This window comes from Carcharodon carcharias, chromosome 20 (genome assembly GCF_017639515.1).
Source record: "Carcharodon carcharias isolate sCarCar2 chromosome 20, sCarCar2.pri, whole genome shotgun sequence".
Classification (NCBI taxonomy): domain Eukaryota; kingdom Metazoa; phylum Chordata; class Chondrichthyes; order Lamniformes; family Lamnidae; genus Carcharodon; species Carcharodon carcharias.
In genome coordinates, this window is record NC_054486.1 from 87,374,122 (window position 1) to 87,393,495 (window position 19,374).

The following is a 19,374-nucleotide window of genomic DNA, read 5'->3' on the forward strand; positions in this document are numbered from 1 at the left end:
AGATGCTACCTTGGTGAAGGCATTAACGTAGCAATATAAGCATGCACTTAAAGTACGCAGAGTAGGCAGATCATAAGTCAGTGTCTAACGTGGATTTGTTATGAATGTTTCAGCTTAGACCTCACCACTCGAGTTACCATCTTCTCTCAGACATACACAGCCAAAACACATTCAACTCCATGATGGACTGCCCACCACCCCCCCTCCGACTACCCACTCCTCACCAATATTATTGAAAGAGATGATCAGCAACTCACAGCTGGTTAGTTGCTGATTGCTGTCTGCTGACTCGGTTTGTGTTTGCGGAGTTCTGGTGTTTTGAGGAGTTGGTTAAAGTTGGAAAAGTCTTCAGGGAGTGGAGCTGCAAGTGAGAAGGCATTGCATGTCCTAGCAAGGGCTGTGAGCACACCACTCGCTTCCAGTCACAAGGGTTACAGTAGCAATCCCCGCAGTCCACCTTGGATACAAAAGTCAACTGTACTCGCCTGTGATAATAACCGAGAAAATAACAGCTTTAAGCACAAAGCAAAGAGGGAATGAGTGGATTATGGGCTAGTATTCTGTTTGAGATTTGGTATCAGCGGCGATGATGGCAGCAGCTGAGCTGCAGCAAGCTGAGGTTGCATGACCTTAGCCTGACCTTCTACTGCAGCAACCGTACATTGGGTCTGATTTTGCTGCAATGGAAGCTGAGACAAAATAAAAAAAGAAAGATTTGCATTTGTACAACTCCTTTCACAAACATCAGTGCTTTGCAGTTAATGGAATACTTTTAAAAAATTGTTATCACTGTTGTAATATTGGAAATGTTGCAACTGATTTGCAGACATCAATGTTTCCACAAGCAGCCATGTGATAATGCTCAGATAATCTGTTTTTTAAATTTGTTCATGGGATGTGAGTGTTACTGGCATTTATTGCCCTTGAGAAGATGGTGGTGAGCTGCCTTCTTGAACCACTGCTGTCCATGTGGTGTAGGTACACCCACACTGCTGTTAGGCAGTGAGTTCCAGGATTATGACCCAGCGACAGTGAAGGAGCGGTGATGTATTTCCAAGTCAGGATGGTGAGTGGCTTGGAGGGGAACTTCCAGGTGGTGGTGTTCCCATGTGTCTGCTGCCCTTTTCCTTCTCAGCAGTAGAGTGGGTGGGGATGGAAGGCACTGTTGAAGAAGCCTTGCTGAGTTGCTACAGTGCATCTTGTAGATGGTACACACTGCTGCCACTGTAAATCAGTGGTGGTAGCAGTGAATGTTGGAGATGGTGGATGGAGTGCCATTCAAGCGGGCTGCTTTGTCCTGGATGCTGTCAAGCTTCTTGAGTATTGTTGGAACTGCACTCATCCAGGCAAGTGGAGAGTTTTCCATCACACTCCTGACTTGTGACTTGGAGACGGTGGACAGTCTTTGGGGAGTCAGGAGGTGAGCTATGCTTCGCAGAATTCCAAACCTCTTACTCGCTCTTGTAGCCACAGTATTTATATGGCTAGCTCAGTCAGTTTCTGGTCAATGGTAACCCCCCAGGATGTTGATAGTGGGGGAGAGAGTGGTTGGGGTGGTGGTGGTGGTGGTGGTGGTGGCAGGATTCAATAATGGTAATGCCATTGATGTTGATTGAGGAATAAATATTGGCCAGGACAAAGGGGAAAACTCCCTTGCTCTTTTTTGAAATAGTCCCATGGAATTGTTTACATCCACCTGAGCCAGCAGATGGGGCATCAGTTTAAAGTCTCATCTAAAAGGCAGCAACCCTGATAGTGCAGCCCTCCCTCAGTGCTCCACTGGAATGCCAGCCTCATGTTTTGTGCTCCAGACCTGGAGGGGGACCTCAACCCCAAAACCTTGTGACTCAGAGACAAGAGCGCTACCAACTGATCCATTGCTGACACACAATGGGGCAGAATTTTGCCCTCGGATGGCATGCAGGTAGCCGACCCCGCCACTAAAACAGGGCCTGCCGCCATTTTGAGTGGGCGGGCCAATTAAGGCCCACCCAGCGGCCTGCACGACAGGAAGTGCTATGCGCTTCCTGTGCGGTGGGGAGGGAATCCCCATCTGTCAAAGTGCGCTCTTTCACAAATGTACGCGAAAGAGTGCACTGCTCCCTGAGGCAAAGTCCTGTCTCAGGGAGATTCGTGACAGGTAAGTTAAGTGTAAAAATAGAAACATTAAAAAATTATTAACATGTCCCCCTCATGTGACAATGTCACACGAGATGCGACTTATTAATAGAAAACATAAACTTTATTACTTTTTTACAAAATGGACATGAAACTTCATCCCACCAGTGGATGAAGTTTCGTGAATAGTCTGGAGCCCGCTGGGGCTCCTGGCCTGCCCGCCAGGCTTAAGGTTGGCCGGGCAGGCCTTTAATTACTTTAAATAGCCTGTCAATGGCCTCAATTGGCTATTGACAGGTCGGCGGGCAGACAGCTGATTTCGCTGTAGGCCCGCCTTCCTAAAAATTTAAAGGGACCAGGATGACGTCGGGGATTCCTCCCGACGTCATCCCGCTTCATTTTCCCCTCGGTGAGCAGGCCCCGCCCCAAAATCGCCGAGGGGAAAATCCTGGCTAATGAGTCAGACATTGTCTCATGATTGGATCTGCAAATCTTCTCACGACGTTGGCCACTACTTCCATCCTGGAAAGTATAGGCTCTGAGTTCTGCAGAAAGCCCTGTTCCAAATTGGTTCCAGGCTACTCCATGCTTCTTGACTGTGGCAACAGGCTTTTTGGCAAGCCTGCCAATGCCCCAAGCATTGCTTTGTGCCGGTTCTTCAGTCTTTTGTTATACAATGCCTCATAAAAGTACAAATATGAGTCCTCTGTAGCAGAACTTGTCCATGACCTTGCCCTCTGGGACCTACAAGACCTCTTTCCATGCCCTAGCTGGAGTTCACTCATGACTGGTGACTCACTATACCTGTGGTCCCAGCTCTGTTGCCCTCTAAAGAACAAAAAGTGCCAGTATCTGAGCTGGTGGCTGGGGCTTTGAGAACGATAGATTCGAAGTAATTGGCAAAAGAAGCAAAATTGACATGAGAGAAAACTTTTTCATGCAGTGAGTGGCTAAGTTCTGGAACGCATGGCCTGAAAAGCAGGTCCAATTGAAACATTCAAGAGGGAATTGAATTTTATCTGAAAAGGAAGAGTGTGCACGGTTACAGGGAGAAGGTGGGAGGGAATGGAACTAGATGAGTCGCTCATTCGGAGAGCCGGTGCAGACACGATGGGCCAAGTGGCCTCCTTCTGCGCGGTAACAATTCTGTGATTCTGAGTGTTAATGGTTCATCATTCTCAGTCTCCTGTTGTTCTTTGGGGCTTTGCACTCCTACCATCTGGCCAGGTTGCTGTTCTTCTATATCTGAAAGGAAGGCTCAAGGGTAGGGCTGTGATATGGAAGGTAGGAGAAAGCAAGAGATGCATACTTACACCATCTGTAAGTTGTAAATCAGAAGTGATTGTGGGCTGAGGGGTAATCGGATGTGAGAAGGTAGATTATGTAGGAACACTTCACCATTCTCGATAGTTTCAGTCCCACCGCTGGCCATGGCCTCAGTCATCAATGGTTTGCAGCACAGTTTTCTTCACTGGGATAAGAACATGCAGCCATGTCTGTGCTCCACTGGTTAGGTGTTGCAGCCTCCAATTGTGGGCCACCTTGTCCTGCAAGAGAGAGGGATGTGTGTTAGTGAGTGTGCTGCAATATGTTTGATTGCCGACTTGCCCGACACCGTTGAATAATTGGCAGTATATGTAAACCATGAGACGTCAGTATCCAAGCTTGCAGTAGTTTGTGAGGGCAAGGTAAGGCAATGATTGTGAGGTATGAGTTGTATTTGATGGAGATTGTTGGTGGGTAGGTGAACAGAGTATGGTGAATGGAGCAGTGTGGGAGTCTCGTGTTGCAGTTGATACAATATGACGTGTGATGGTGCATTCGCTGACCTTGACCACTCATGTGAAGTCTCTAAACATGTATGACACTTCATCCAGGTCCTCAGGGCTAGACTGTTGGCCGACTATGATGGTTACCTGCTCCAGCTGTTCTTATTATATGCCATGAGGGCATCCTGGTCCCCTGAGGGAGTAGCACCTCTCTCTCCTCTGCACCTTCCGCATTAAAACCTCCAGCACTGCAGCGGAAAACCTAAATTCAGACATGCTGGCCTGTTATGCCATTTCTCAAGCTCCTGATCTCCAACTCCTCTTTCATAACATCCAGCCCCTGCTGCAGCTGGGATACACTTCATCCTTAAAAGGTGCAGTTTGATGTTAAGTCGTGCAGGCTAGCTTTAAGTGGTACTCACCTCACATGAACTTGGGCCCCCTACTGAGCTGTGCAGCCGGACAACAGCATATTCAGCTTTGGGTTGCTTTTCTATCATTAACATTATCAGACAGCATGAAGTTTGGGTGCAGGGTAATCATATATCTTGATCCTTGAGCCTGATTTCTGAGTTTAAAATTAAGTGACCCAACCAGGTGGATTGGAATCAAAAATTGGTAGACAAACAGCAATTGAACAATGGGCAGCCTTCAGAGAGGGGATGGTACAGGTGCAGAGTAGATACACTCCCTCAAGGGGGGAAGGAAAGATGTCCAAAGTTAAAGCTCCCTGGATTATTTAAGTTACAGAGATTAAAATGAGACAGAAAAAGGAGGCATATGACAAGTGTAGGTGTTCATAATATAGGAGAGAACCAAGATGAATACAGAAAATGCAGAGGAGATCCAAAAAAGGGACAGAGATTATAAATATAGATTAGTGGTAACATAAAAGGAACCAGAAGTCTTTTATAAGCATAAATAGCAAATGAGAAGTCGAAGGAAGGGTGAGGCTAAAGGGGACCGTAAAGGAGATATTCTTATACAGGCATGGCTGAGATATTAAATAAGTAATTAGTATTTGTCTTCATTAGAAAAGAGGATTCTGCCAATGTAATAATAAAGGGGGTAGTAGTGATATCAGGTAGGATAAAAATAGTCAAAAAATGCTACTTGAAAGGTTATAAGTACTCGAAGTAGAAAAGTTGCCCAATCCAGATGGGATGGATCCTAGATTACCGAATGAATTAAGGGTGGAAACTAAGAAGCCTCTGGCCACAATCATCCAATTCTCCTTAGATGGGGCAGGGGGCAGGGGGCCATTGAGATTGGAGTTACACCCCTGTTCAAAATAGGGAGAAGAATAAACCCAGAAATTAAAGGCCAGTTAACCTAATGTAGTTGATGGGGAAATATATGGAGACAATAATCTAGGATAAAATTAATTGGCACTTGGAAATGCATGGGCTCATAAATGAAGGTCAGCATTTGCTGAAGCCAAATTGTGTTTGACTAACTTGGTTGACTTTTTTGATAAAATAATGGAGATGGTTAATGTATATATGGACTTTCAAAAGGCATTTGACAAAGTATCACATAATAGACTTGTTAGCAAAATTAAAGTCCATAGTATTAAAGGAACAGCATGGATATGAAGAGTCTGATGAAGTTCTGATGAAGAGTCCTACGGACTCCAAACATTAACTGTCTTCCTCTCCACAGATGCTGAGTTTTTCCAGCTATTTTTGTTTTTGTTTCAGATTTCCAGCATCTGCAGTATTTTGCTTTTACTTTAGCATGGATATGAAACTGAGTAAGGAAAGCAGACAGTAGGCATGAACAGTTGTTTTTCAGACTGCTGGTGTTCTCTAGGTATTGTGGTTACAACCACAGTTCTTTTTGATATATTAATGACTTGAGCATGGATATATGGGACATCATTTCAATGTTTGCAGACGATACAAAACTTGGAGATGTAGCAAACAACTAAGGACAGTAGTAACTGACTTCAGAAAAACAGAAAGCGACTGATGAAATGGACTGATAAAGTTTAACACAGCCAAGTACGAAGTAATACATTTTGTTGGAAGAATGAGGAAAGGCAATGTGAGCTAAATGGCACAATTTTAAAAGGGATGCAGGAACAGAAAGACCTGGGAGGGCATTTAAGCAATTCATTGAGAGTTGTGACAGAAGCTGAAAGGGCTGTTAAAAAAGGTTAAGCTGTTCTTGGTTTTATTAAGATAGGCATAATGTACAAAAGATTTGAAGTTATGTCATTAAACACTAGTTAGGCCTTAGCTAGAGTATTGTGTTCAGTTTTGGGCACCACACTTTAGGAAAGATGCTATAGCCTTTGAGATGGTGCAGAAGAGATTTACTTGAATCATACCAAGGGTGAGACTTCAGATATGTAGACTAGAGAAACTCGGAATATTTTCCCTGGAGCAGAAAAGGTTAAGGGGAAAAACATCATGAATGTTTTAATGAAGAGAAACTGTTTCAAAGGGCAAAAGGGTCAGTAACCAGAGGACAGATTTCTAAAGTAACTGGCAATGAAAACAGAGATAACATGAGGAAACATTTTCTTACGCAGTGAGTCATTAAGAGTGTGTTTCCTGTGGCTGCATAATTAATGAGGCAGGAAGAGGACAGTACGGTGTGAAATCCAGCCATTGCAGCCAGTAGATAGACCGTCATTTTTCACACCCGTGACTGCATTTACTGCAAATCTGGAATGATTCCACCCTAAGTTAAGAAGTGTCAGTGTCTGAACTGGTGACTGAAAGTGCAAAGTCAAATGATGGTATATCTTCATCATCACTCTCTACTTGTCATTCCTCCACTGCTGGTCCACACCATATTTCCTTGGTTATCTGCAAGGACAAGGGTGCTAAGATAAGGTTCTGGTATGGGGAGGGGGGAGTAAAAGAGGTGCATGCTTACACCATCTGCAGCTTGTAAATCAAAAGAGCATGTGGGATGAGGGGAAAGTGGGATGTGAGAAGGAGGATTAGTATGAGGATATTCTCATCTTCGATGTTTCAACTTTGCTACTGCCCTTGACATCAGCAATGACCATCCAATAATGGCCAGCATCATCTCTTCCAAGGTTAGGATTTGGACGCCCATTTGTCTCCCTCCAGTTAGCTTCTGGTTGTGCGCCACCTTACCCTGCAAGAGAGAAAGGAGTGTGTCAGTGATTGTCATATTTGTTTTTGTGTGATTTTATATATTTTATATGTTTTATATTTGTATATATTTGTCATATATGTAGCTAGTAGTGCAATTGGTAGCATTGTGAATTTGAAGGTGCTTTCACTGACCTTGACCACTCATGTGGGGTCATTGAACTTCTTGCGGCACCACATCTAGGTTCTTATGTTTGACTCCTGGCATTGACAGCCATGATTATGTGTTTCCATTCCCTTCTGAGCATATGTGTGAAGTGTCTCCTGGCTCCCAGTTCTCCCCTTCTACCTCCTCCAGTGCCCGATAAGCTTGGAACCCACTTTTCTCCCATGATGCAGCATTCTTCAATGTTTCCCAGGTCAGGTTCACTTCCTGCACAATTACCAGTGCCTGCTCCAGTCATAATACATCTCTCATTTAAGACATGCAAGCTAGCTTTAAGAAGTCCAGTGGTGCTGATCACTCATAATTTTAGTCCCCATGCACCCTTCCAGCCTATAAACAGCAATTACCATTAACTGGACACTGACATCATTCAAATCAGCAGGTGGCATGAAATTCACTTGCTGCCAGCATTACAATCAATGCATGCAAAATAATCGGACATCCAGATCCCTGTCCCATTTTTGGATCCTATTCAATTTAGCTCCCTATTTACTTTAAATGGACCTGATTGCCCTCCCCACTTTGTCATAGCTGCAAAGTTCATATTGAAAACTGAAATTGAACAGTCTATTTCAGTTTTCAGTAAAATAAGTGTTAGCTGTGACTGTCATGCTCCATTTTTAGACCAGAGCTCTCACAATTGGAGCCCACTCATGCACAGCCAACTCACCACTTAACAGGTGGAAATTTTTTATTCATAATTATGCTGTACATCTGACCTTTTTGAAGTTAAGATGGCTGATACTATGAATCAATATGTTAATAGACAATGACTTGGGCAGGTACTCAAATAGTTTCCTTTATGGGGATTTTTTAACCAGAGCGGTTTGATGTATACCTTTCCTTGCTTGGGTGCTAATTTATCATTATATCTGAGCCCTCTAATTTGTTATAACTTGATTAATACAATTTGGCATAATTCATTCTTATTTACAGAGATTCATGGTGAGCAAAGATTGCACCCTCTCAAATATGGTTCTCTCTGTGAATTTTCCTGGATTTGATGGAGCCCCTAACATCCAAGACTACTCAATAAAGGAGGACAAATCGAGTGAGTATTTTTTTCTCTATCTATTCAGGTTGCTTGCTATGATAATTACAGATAACTAGATCGTTCCTTTATCATGTTAAAAGATCTGGTCAGTAAAGCAGCTAAATAACCACAAACACTTCACAGTTCAGCACAGTGAATGTACTAATTAAAGTGTACACAAGCAATACTATTCCATTATCATAATGAGTTATCAACTTTAACTTTGTCGACATGATTTTAATCTAGTCAGAACAAAAATAACTTTTTCTTAACCTCCAAAGCAACATGCCAAATGAAGTTGCCATGTTTTATACAGAGTGGTGGACACCGTCTTGCATTACACATGGTAAGTCAAATGATAGGCTGTTCTATAGTCACCAATTTATACCAAGAAGTACATGATGTATTTTTCAGCAGTTAGATTCTCAGCTTGGTAATGACACCTGAGCTAGCCTGAGGTAAACAAGTATAGAAATTGTTGAAAAATACAAAAGATAATTCATGAGAAAACTCAGTGATGATATGGGTCACCATTGGCGATATACAAAGCCTATGTCATTCAAGCCATTGTTAACACACTGTTTATTTCAACTGATTGTCTGATATCACAAGTTTTTACTGAGGAACTTCCAAATCATCTGACACTGTAACCATTCTGCGGAGACATCAACTGAACAAATGCACGGTAGTGCTGGTGAGCACTGCACAAGTTCAATGTAACTGTAGTATAAGGGCATCTGGCATAGCAAGACTTAATGTGGGACAGGGAAACAGTACCGCCCACTGTTTGATGTAAAGAGAAACATGACCTGAGACTAGAGAGACTGGACAGCCATCTGTGTAAAAGCAAGCATGGAGTTAGCTCATAGCTTGGGCTATGCCTTGTAGATATGTACATAATTAAGTGTTATCAGTAAACAGTTAATATTCAACTCAGCAAGATTCAGAACCTGTTTGTAAGACCTACTGAACATATAACAGTAACAAAAGCTGGCTGCTGTCCTAACTGATGTCACACTTGCCATGTGCCCCATTCAGGTTTTTTTAAAGAGGTAGGTGACAAAATTATCCCAGAAATGCAGTCAGTGCAGAGGGAGAGGAATTATGGATGGGAAACACAGAAGTGCAGATTTTCTGAATATCCTGAAGCTTTTAACAGCAGGACATATTTTAAATTTTTTCCTGAAGTGTTCCTGCCCAACGGCTAGCTTGATTTGAAAGGCTGGCTGTCTGTTTGATGGAAACGCCTGTACAGAAGGAGATTGAGGAGCAGCTGGTAGGTGGAGATCGCTACCATGGTTCTAGTGGGGCTCTTATCCATTCATGGGATATGGCATCACTGATAAGGCCAGCATCCAATGCCATCCCCAATTGCTCTTGAGAAGGTGGTGGTGAGCTGCTGCCTTGAACTCCTGCAGTCCATCTGTGTAGTTGCTGTAAAGTTGGGAATTCCAGGACTTTGACCCCCTACAGTAAAGGAACAGCGATATATTTGAAAGTCAGGATGGTGTGTGACTTGGAGGGGAACTTGCATGTGGCGGGTGTTCCCATGCGCCTACTGGCCTTGTTCTTCTAGGCGATACAGACCACAGGTTTGGAAGGTATTGTTGAAGGAGTCTTGGTGAGTTGCTGGTCTGCATCTTGTAGGTGGTACACACTGCACACACAATACACTACTGGTGGAAGAAGTGAATGTTTAAGGTGTTGGATGGAGTACTGATCAAGCAGAGTGCTTTGTCCTGGATGGTGTTGAGCTTCTTGAGTATTATTGGAGCTGCACTAATCCTGGAGAGAACTTACTCCTAACTTATAGATGGTGGACAGAATTTGGGGAGTCCGGAGGTGACTTTTTTGTCAGAAGATACCCAACCTCTGATCTGTTCTTGTAGCCACGTTATTTATGTGGCTGGTCTGGTTAAGGGTCTGATCAATGGTAACCCCTAGGATGTTGATAGTGGGGAATTCAACTATGGTAATGCGGTTAAATGTCAATGGGAAGTGTTTACATTCTGATTTGGAAATGTCTTGATTATTGTCTGGCATTTGTGCAACATGAATGTTACTTGCCACTTATCTGTAATGGATTAGTCTGGGACATTGGCTGTTAGCTATGATTTAGTGAGTATAGCTATGTCAAGTTGTTACATGACTAGTCTATGGGACAGCTCTCCCAAGTTTGGCACAAGTCTCCAGGTGTTAATTAGGAAGCCTTTGTAGGGTTGACGGGGCAGGGTGTGCCTTTGTCATTTCCAGTGCCTAGGCTGATGCCAGGTGGTCCAATTGGTTTTATTCTTATTCCACTTTTCCATGATTTGATGTAAATAGCTTAGGACATTTCAGAGGACAGTTAAGAGTCAATCACATTGTGGGTCTGGAGTCACATGGAGGCCAGACAAGTAAGAATGGCAGATTTCCTTCCGTAAAGGACATTGTGGAATCAGATGGGTTTTTGCAAAAATAGTTTTAAATTAATTTACCCGCTTTAGTAAATTAATTGAACTTAATTTCCCCAGCTACCCTAATGGAATTTGGCCTTCTGGACGTAATTTTTCTCAGAGATAGTAGCCTCACCTACTGACTGAAAATTTAGGGATGAGCTCACTTACACTGGGCTGAGAAGCCACAATCAGATTTTGTCATAAGGCAGTTAATTGCCTGAAGTCGTGGCTTCTGCCCTTGTGGGAGGATGTGCCAATCAGATGGGCAACAACTCTGTAGTCTCAGCAGTGTCATTGGGAGCAGTGGCCACTGCTGGGATTGCAATAGTCCCCAGGGAACAGCAATGGAGACAAGTTAAGTAGGTAGCTGGCATGGCTTTGCTGGGGCCAGTCGGGCAGGGCCTGGTGAGGGGTGAGATGTCCACAATCAGGAGGCTGGGTGGGGTATAAGTGAAGGTGGCCATTTCTGTTGGCGGGGGCCTGTATTGGGCTTAAGATGCCTGGACAGAAGGCCCATTACCACCCTTGAGCCCACGGCCAGGCTGTTTGGGGTTAAGGCCACAATTGTCCCACAGATAAAATCCCAGTGGAAGCAAGCAGGCAAAGGGCACAGCGCCCCCTCCTCCTGCCATCCCACCCAATTTTACTCCATCTCTCTGCCACTCAGCCTGCTCCCAGGGTGGGAGAGGTGTAAAATTTCAGCCAATGTATCTGGAGCATTGGATTATTTGTTCAGTAACATAACCGCTAAGGTACTGCTCACATTGGGGTTAGTGGGAGTGTCATTGGAGCATGGAAGATGGTTGCTGTTGTAGGCTACTACATAGATTGCAATTATTAGTCAGCCCCATTAATGTTGTACCATGTAATTGTCAAGATGGTAGAAGACAAACTAGATGCAGCTTGGTCATTTTCCACTTAGCAATTCCTAAGTTCCTATACAGTGAAAATGTAATAATGGTGAATGCAGACAGCTTCACTTTGAATTTTATTGGTCAAACCAATAGCAACCTCCTTTTAAATGCAAGTTTTAAAATTGAAATCTTCTGATTCCAGAGGTTTTTGAAGTTGTCAGATTTATGTCTCTGTAGATTTCTGCATTTTGGATTTGCTAAGATATTATTTCAGCTGCAATTGAGTCTCAGACAAGGGTTGAGGAGTATAAGCAGTATTGGCCCAGCAGGAGCAGGAACCAGGAGTGCCACACATGGGGTAAATTACTTCAGGAGTTAAGCTGGCAATCACAACCAGCCAGGAAGTAGGCGGAGGTGATGAACTTCAGAGTAAGGAAAATTGTATGTTGCAGCTGGCTGCAACAAGTAGATGGCACAAGTCTGCAACTAGCTGCCTGCTGTAAATGCCTTCTTTTTTCTTTTGCTGATTTGGATTTTATATAAGCATTTGTTCTCATTCATTATGAAGTAGATGTGCCAAAGTAAGCATGTGTTATAATTGTGGGTGTGCAAATCTCAGCACAGAGGCATGATGTTCTCCCTGACATGTCCTCTTTTATGTTGTATCTTTGCAAACGTACAATGCTCTATTTGGGATGCTTAAAAGCCACAATCCATTACAAGGTTTGACATGACTTGTTGACTGCCATAAGGCTGAAGGGGAAGGTAATTTTGATAAAAAATTTCACAAGAAGATATCTTCACTGCTTTCTTCCCTCAATCTCTGCACTGAGAGACTTCTCATCCTTGGTGATTTCAAACTCATCTCAACTCATCATGCTCTCTTGTCTGAGTTCACTGCCCTGTTATACCCCCTAAACCTCTCCATCCATGTAAACTCCCCCATCCACATACACAGCCATCTCACATGATCTTGCTAGCCCTATTGTATCAATCACAGATAAGGCCATCTCTGATAATTTTTCTTTTATTATTCTCCACCCACATTCTTTCTTACGTCAACCCTACTTTCTGTACTACTCCTGAGAAAAGGCAAGACCCGATTTCACATGCAACTGCACTTTCAAAATCTCAGCTGTCAATCCTTCAGCCCGTCATTCGCCACATCTCTTCTGCAGCTACTGATTTGCGCATAACTGCACCCTCACCTCCACCTTTGGTGCCCACAGTAAAACCATTACTCTCTTTCACCCTGGCCAGTTTCCTTGGTACGGCCCTTATCTTTCCTCCCTTAATACCAAGGAATGCAGATTTGAAAGGGTATGGTGGACAACTAGTTTAGTCATGCACTGTCAGATTTGGCTGAGCCACATAAAGCACTATTGGGCCCTGCTCTCATTTACTAAAACTGTTCACTATTTTAGGTCGTAACTTCTTTTCTACTACAAATCATCTTTTTAAATCGTCCTCGCCTGTCTCCTCCACCCTCACCTCCAACAATAGGTATGAGGAGCTCATGGATCTCATTGTCACTAAGTTCAAGACAGGTACCTCTGCTGTGCCCCTCCCTTCCACTAGCCAGTTCATTCCTACTCATCCAGGAACATAACAAAATTGGGATCCCATTTGGGAAGTTAACAAACGGGGATTTTGTCCGGGGACAGATTGTAACACCAATGTTGTTAATGGTTCTCTCTATACAGGTGCTATCCCTCATCTTGAAATCTGACATCATCACCACCCCCTCGAAAAAACAACCTTTGACCCCACTGGCCTTGCAAACTACTGTACCATCTCCAACTTTCCTTACCTCTCCAAAGTCCTTGAACATGTTGTCACCTCCCAAAACCATGCCAATCTTTCCCAGAACTCCACCAAAGGAGTTGGACATGGTTGAACACGCCATCCTTCTCCAATGTCTCTCCACTGTCATCCAGCTGGGTGAGACCACTCTCACCTGGTTCCATTCTTATCGATCTAATCATAGCCAGTGCATGACTTGCAATGACTTCTCTTTCTGCTCCCACACCATTACCCCTGGTGTCCCTCAAGGATCTGTCCTTGGTTCCCTCCTATTTCTCACCTACATGCTGCTGCTAAGCAGCATCAGCTGAAAGCACAGCATGGTTTTCACATGTACACTGACAACACACAGCTTTACCTTAAAACCATCTCTCTCAACTCCTCCACTGTTGCTAACTTGGCAGGCTACTCATCCTATATCATTGGATGAGCAGAAATTTCCTTCAATTAAATATTCAGAAGACTGAGGCTACTGTTTTCCATCCCCACTCCAAATTCTGTAACCTAGCTACCGACTCTATCTTTCTCCCTGGCAACAGTTTAAGACTAAATCAGAGTTTTTGCAATCTTGATGTCATATTTGACCCTGGGATAAGAATCTGGCCACATACTTGTCCAGTTTTCTCCCTGCCTCAGCTTCTCTGTTGCTGAAACCCTCATTCATGCCTTTGTTACTTTGAGACCCCACTATTCCAATGCACTCCTGGCTGGTCTCCCATAACCTACCCTCCGTAAGCTTGAGGCCTTTCAAAAATCTGCTGCTTGTGTCTTAACTCACCAAGTGCCAACCCCCTATCACCGCTGTGTTTGTTCACCTACATTGGCTTCCGGTCAAGCAAGGTCTTGATTTTAAAATTCTCCTCCATGTTTTCAAATCTCTCCATGGCCTTCCCTACCTCTGTAATCTCCTCCAGCTCCACAACCCTCCAAGACACCTGCACTCCTCTAATTCCTCTTGAGCATCCCTGATTTTAATCATTTCACCATTGATGGCCGTTCCTTCATTTGCCTCAGCCCCGAGCTCTGGAATTCCCTCCCTACACCTCTCTGCCTTACTATCTCATTTCACTTTTTTAAGACACTCCTTAAAACCTATTTCTTTGACCAAGCCTTTGGTCATCTGAACTAATAGCTCTTTAAGTGGCTAGGTGACACATTTTGTTTTGTAAAGCTCCCGTGAAGTGCCTTGGACCATTTTATGACATTAAAGGCACTATAGAGCTGTTGTTATTGTTATAGCCATAGTGTAAAATGGAAGTCCATTAATGTCCAATTTTCCCTTCCCTTCAGTGGTTGGTTAATTCAATACCACCCATTTTATTCTGCCACCAAAATTTAAAATTACTTCTGATATTTTGTAGTTAGATTTCTTATTATCCCTTCTCAAGCTCCCATGAAATTTGTGTTGTAAGTTTTTCCTGCTGTGTGGAAAATTTGTAAATTCTTTAATTAGTTAGTGGGAAGAAAGGGGCCGCAAAATGCGGCGAGCCCTTCAAACGTCCATTGACTTCGCTGGGTCTGGAAAACCCAACGGGCGGGAGGGGCCATAAATTTCCAGCCCGTGTCTTCGTTAAATGTGTTCATTAGAGTGCACAGTGTGATTTAACTGTTTCAATGCGTAATTAGGAAGTGGAAATAAAGAACAAAAGTCATAGTATAAGAATGTCAAAAGTTCTGATGCGAGACACCTCTACTGAGAGAATTCAGGGAATATTCTGAAGGCAGAATTTTATGCCCCCCCCCTCCCCCCACCCCCCACCGGTCCTGCCAAAGTCAATGAACTCGCCGCATTTTATGGCCCCTCCCCCACTACGAAGGGGCTGTAAAATTCCACCCCTATACTTTGCCTACATGGAACAGAGCTAACCCACCGTTCCGAGTTTCATGCCACTTCTGTGTATGGATTGGTCTTGTTACTGGAATTGTGGTTATGTGTCAATGACCTTTTGAATGTATGCCTGCTCCCCGTCACAGTTAGAGGAATAGAACCATATCAAAGGGGCCTGCATTATTTAACTTGTGTTTATTTATTATTGGGTTGCAGTTGCAGTTGGTTTAACATCTCATCCAAAAGACAGCACTTCTGACAGTGCAATACCATGCTGGGCTGTCAACTAGATTGTCTCAACCCTGAAGAGAGCCTTTAATTGAGAGACAAGAGTGGCATCATTGAGTCAAGTTGACACCTTGCTTTGCAGATAAAATCTGGGATCACTGATAATGAGGAGCACTAAATGACATATGACTCAATCTAACTTGTGCTGACTTGTGTTGTCTTTACTTTCCACTGGAGGCCTGCTCTATATCAGCCATTTCTGCAAAGCTTACTTTGGCAATAATTTTTGCCTTTCCTTGACACAAAGCACCTTACAGAGTCACTCTGCAATTGACAGATCACTGGTTTTCTGTTGTTCTGCCCTTGTAGACCAGAGGAAGAATGTTACTACAAGAGGTTAGCTGTCTCTGCCAAGTTAACTGCATGTGTTCAACTACCAAATGAAGTAGCTGAGGTATTTTCCGTTTATTAACAAATAGCAATGCTGACTTAATTCAACTTCTGTAAATAGGCATTATCTGCTAATTGGCCTTGTTTCTGTTATTACTAAAGGAATTACAGGAAATACAAAAATTGAGCTACGAAAGCAAGCAGAACAAGATTAAAAAAGAATAACTCAGTTTCTTCCTTAAAAATAAAACTTATGCTTATAGTTTGGTTCTTAATGACCACTGCTGAGTTACCATGGCAACAAATACGGATGTTCTAACAGTGTGAAAACCACAGTACAATGCAGTAATGAGGGTTCAGGTTATACAGAAGAAAATTGTTCCTAAGGTTGTGTTTTACGGAAAGAAGATTAAACGCATTAGAAGTTTCCCTTTTGTGTTGTTCTGCTGATGCTGCCAATAGTTTTATTTCTCCTTTCTATTTATTCTTCACTACATCCATGGGAAATGGCCTTGCGTGTCATTCTTCAGCCTGTGTCAGCGTATATCCTGCAAAATATTAGCCAAACTGTGACGTCCATAAACCACATGCCAACACACATTGCTGACAATCATTTTCACATAGACTGAGCTTTATGACCAATTTACAAAAGCTGATAAAAGAATGGGCTCCCTTCTACAATTCAGGGTCAAATCCTTCACCTAATGTTGAGACCAGGAGGAGACAATAGACAAACACCACCATCAGTTATAACAGTACCTGACCTGATTCTGTAGCAGAATGATGTGAGACTTACTGGAGGGGGAACAGTTTCACTTCAGTTAGCATTGTATAAAGTGTAATTCGAGTGCAATATCAAATCTGTTTTACAGATCATTCTGTTATTTTGGCAAATTGGAGACTTCGGACATTTTTTAAACCTACTTTACCTCAACTTATGTGTTGTCCAAGAATTTGGTTAGGCAGCACCCATTTTTGGGTATTCTTTGGCTTCCTAGGCTTTAAGCATAGATGTCTGAAAGCACGTGCTCATTTCCAGCTGGAACTGCGCTGCCCACCATTTTGAATCGCGGTTTTCCAGTGGCATCAGGAATGCACGGAAAAGGTATTGAAACTAATTGTGGTGAGCAAGTTAGGAAGGGTGAACTGACTCCCTATTTGTCCCACTCCTGAGTTAGTTATAACAGAATTTGAATTTAAAAGGGAAGTGATATTGCCAATTCATATATAAATGTGTGTGAGTGGTGAGTGAGTGTGTGAGTGCATCTGTGTAGCATGGTGTAAGAATTAAGCCACCAAGCTTTCTTAATTTTTAAGAAAGAGGATGCCTCTCATTCCCGGCAATGCCTGGACCAGCAACACTAAGATAGCATTGGTGAAGCTGTGGGCACAATCTGCAGTTCTGGCAGTCATTTCGATCCTTCCAAGTGTGCCCGTCCTTCTGTAGCCAGAGTGCACAGCCCCTTTATGAGGTGGCGGTGGCAGCTATCCCCCGCACCCACCCCCTCCACCCCCCAACACTCTGAATAGGATTGCAGCCGATGTACAATTAAGGTAAAAGCAAAATACTGCGGATGCTGGAAATCTGAGAATTAAGGTAGTTTGTTTCGCGATAATCAGCAGTCAATGTTGCAGCGCAGGCAGGGGCCAAGCAGGGTACCTCTGGCTGCAATTCAAACTGCAGCTACCAATCCCAAACCAGTATTACACTTTAAAGCTGCAGTCAAGACCAACTATACCAATAAATAGCTTAGTATTTTAACTCTAAGTGTTAAAAGTTGAATTTTGTTACTTCACTGTTATTATATTTAACTGTTTTGTGAATATAAGTTATTCCAGTAGTAATGCCGGTAAGTAGTGAAAAATGTTGTTTGTTAATACATTTGAAAACTGATAGCCCTATTGTTTTTTGATGCATGTTCAAATGAAAGCTTTCATTTGCATCCCAAAGTACTTCCCAATCTTTAGGTGTAAGTTAAGCATTATCAGGAGGCAGCTGCAGTAGGTCACAGGTGTTTTAATTTAGGAATCTTGCTTTGGGTTCGGCAATTCTTTTAAATTAGATTTTTGTTGGTTTTTATTTGCTGATTTGGAAAGTTTTATAAATTGGACTTCGTTAAGATTTTCTGTTGAATTTTATCTAGTTTGCTGCTGCACTCTGGGCATGTTACACCAAGCACTATGTGGCAGAGTGAGGAATTTGTGAAGTTGAAGGGTTTTGAGAGTCTAAGCTCTGATTCCTGTAGTCTGTAAGGGTTTTTTAAAGCCTGTTTTTCTTAGATTTATCACTACAAAGACCTCCACTTGCTTCTCACAGCCATCACAGGTGATTTTCACCCCTCACCACCGAGCAGTGTCAGGGCATCATAAGAGCCAGAAAGGACTTCCATACAGGCATTATCATGAGGAAATGGCAGCAGCACAGGATGGAGTTATGGAGTGTCAGGCACTATTTATCATGAATGGAGATCACCGAATATAACGCCCCATCCCACCTCCAGCCCCAATAGGATTTACAGGCAGCACAGGAACTCTGCATTAGAAGAATTTACTTTACCACAGAGACAATAGGACATCTATGTGATCTTTTCCACACCTCGAACCATGCTCATCCACCTGTGTTGTAGAGGCTAGTGAATTGACCACCCCATATAACCTCTGTGACAAAGGGTAATTGATGTAACTATAGGGGGAGCTTTGCACCGTCATCCAGAGAGAATTCAGACATGCATTTGTCAGTCTCTTTACACAAGACAAACGCAGTTCACAAGTTTTGGAATTACACCAAGGCAGCAGCGAGATAGAGTTATGGCGATGCTGGCTTCCCTGAAGTCCAGGGTGTAATCATTGGCATCCATGTTACATTGAGGGTACCTATAGAATGTTACCTTATGTTCAGGCTATGTGAAGAGCAAACATGCAGCAGAAATCAGCAGCTTGCAAGAAGTCGCGATGATGCCTTCGTCCCTTGTCAATGGGCCTTCCCTGACCTCTTGAGAGAAGAGAAGCATTCAAAGCATTCCCCCTGCTCCCTTAGTTAATGGCCCAAAGCATAGAGGCTGAGATTGCAGTAGAAGAGAAGTACAGTGAATACAATGAAAGCACATTATTTCTCCCAACTGCTCAGGTAAGGGATCTGTAGCATGGCCCTCAGAGGGTTCTCAGAATAGTGATATCTTACAGTGCCTTTCTGAACATCATAATTTGGGAAGGACTGCACTTAGATATGGCTGATGAAGATGTCCTTGCACAAGTGACTCCAGGACACTGGAAGCAGACTATCAAGATGACATACACTCAGAGTGTTACGATGGGTCCCAGGGCGAGGTCCCCCAATCTGTTAACTTCCTGAATGGGTCCCCAATTTTGTTATGTTCCCGGGTGAGGAGGAATGCGCTGGCCCCCGCTTATTTATTCAACCCCCTTGGTCGGTCACAACAAGGTTAATTTGAAAGTGAACCCTTCCCCTGTGGATATCTTTTCCCAGTCCAAATTTATTTATTTTTTAGAAGGAACCAATTTAATCAGGCTTTCTTGAGACAAAGAAAGAGTAAGTTTATTAGTTACTGAAGCCCAAGAAAAATGATAAAAACGCAACGTACATACACAGAGATCA

At 43.2% G+C, this 19,374-nt stretch overlaps 1 protein-coding gene across 1 annotated transcript in view; it reads left to right on the forward strand.

Moving 5' to 3' along the window:
• rin3 (Ras and Rab interactor 3) overlaps window positions 1-19,374 on the forward strand; it is a 96,732-nt gene that overhangs the window by 14,096 nt on the left and 63,262 nt on the right. The window contains exon 3 of the mRNA XM_041214710.1: window positions 8,121-8,235. Coding sequence (XP_041070644.1) covers window positions 8,121-8,235 — 115 coding nt within the window. The remainder of the gene's footprint in view (window positions 1-8,120; window positions 8,236-19,374) is intronic.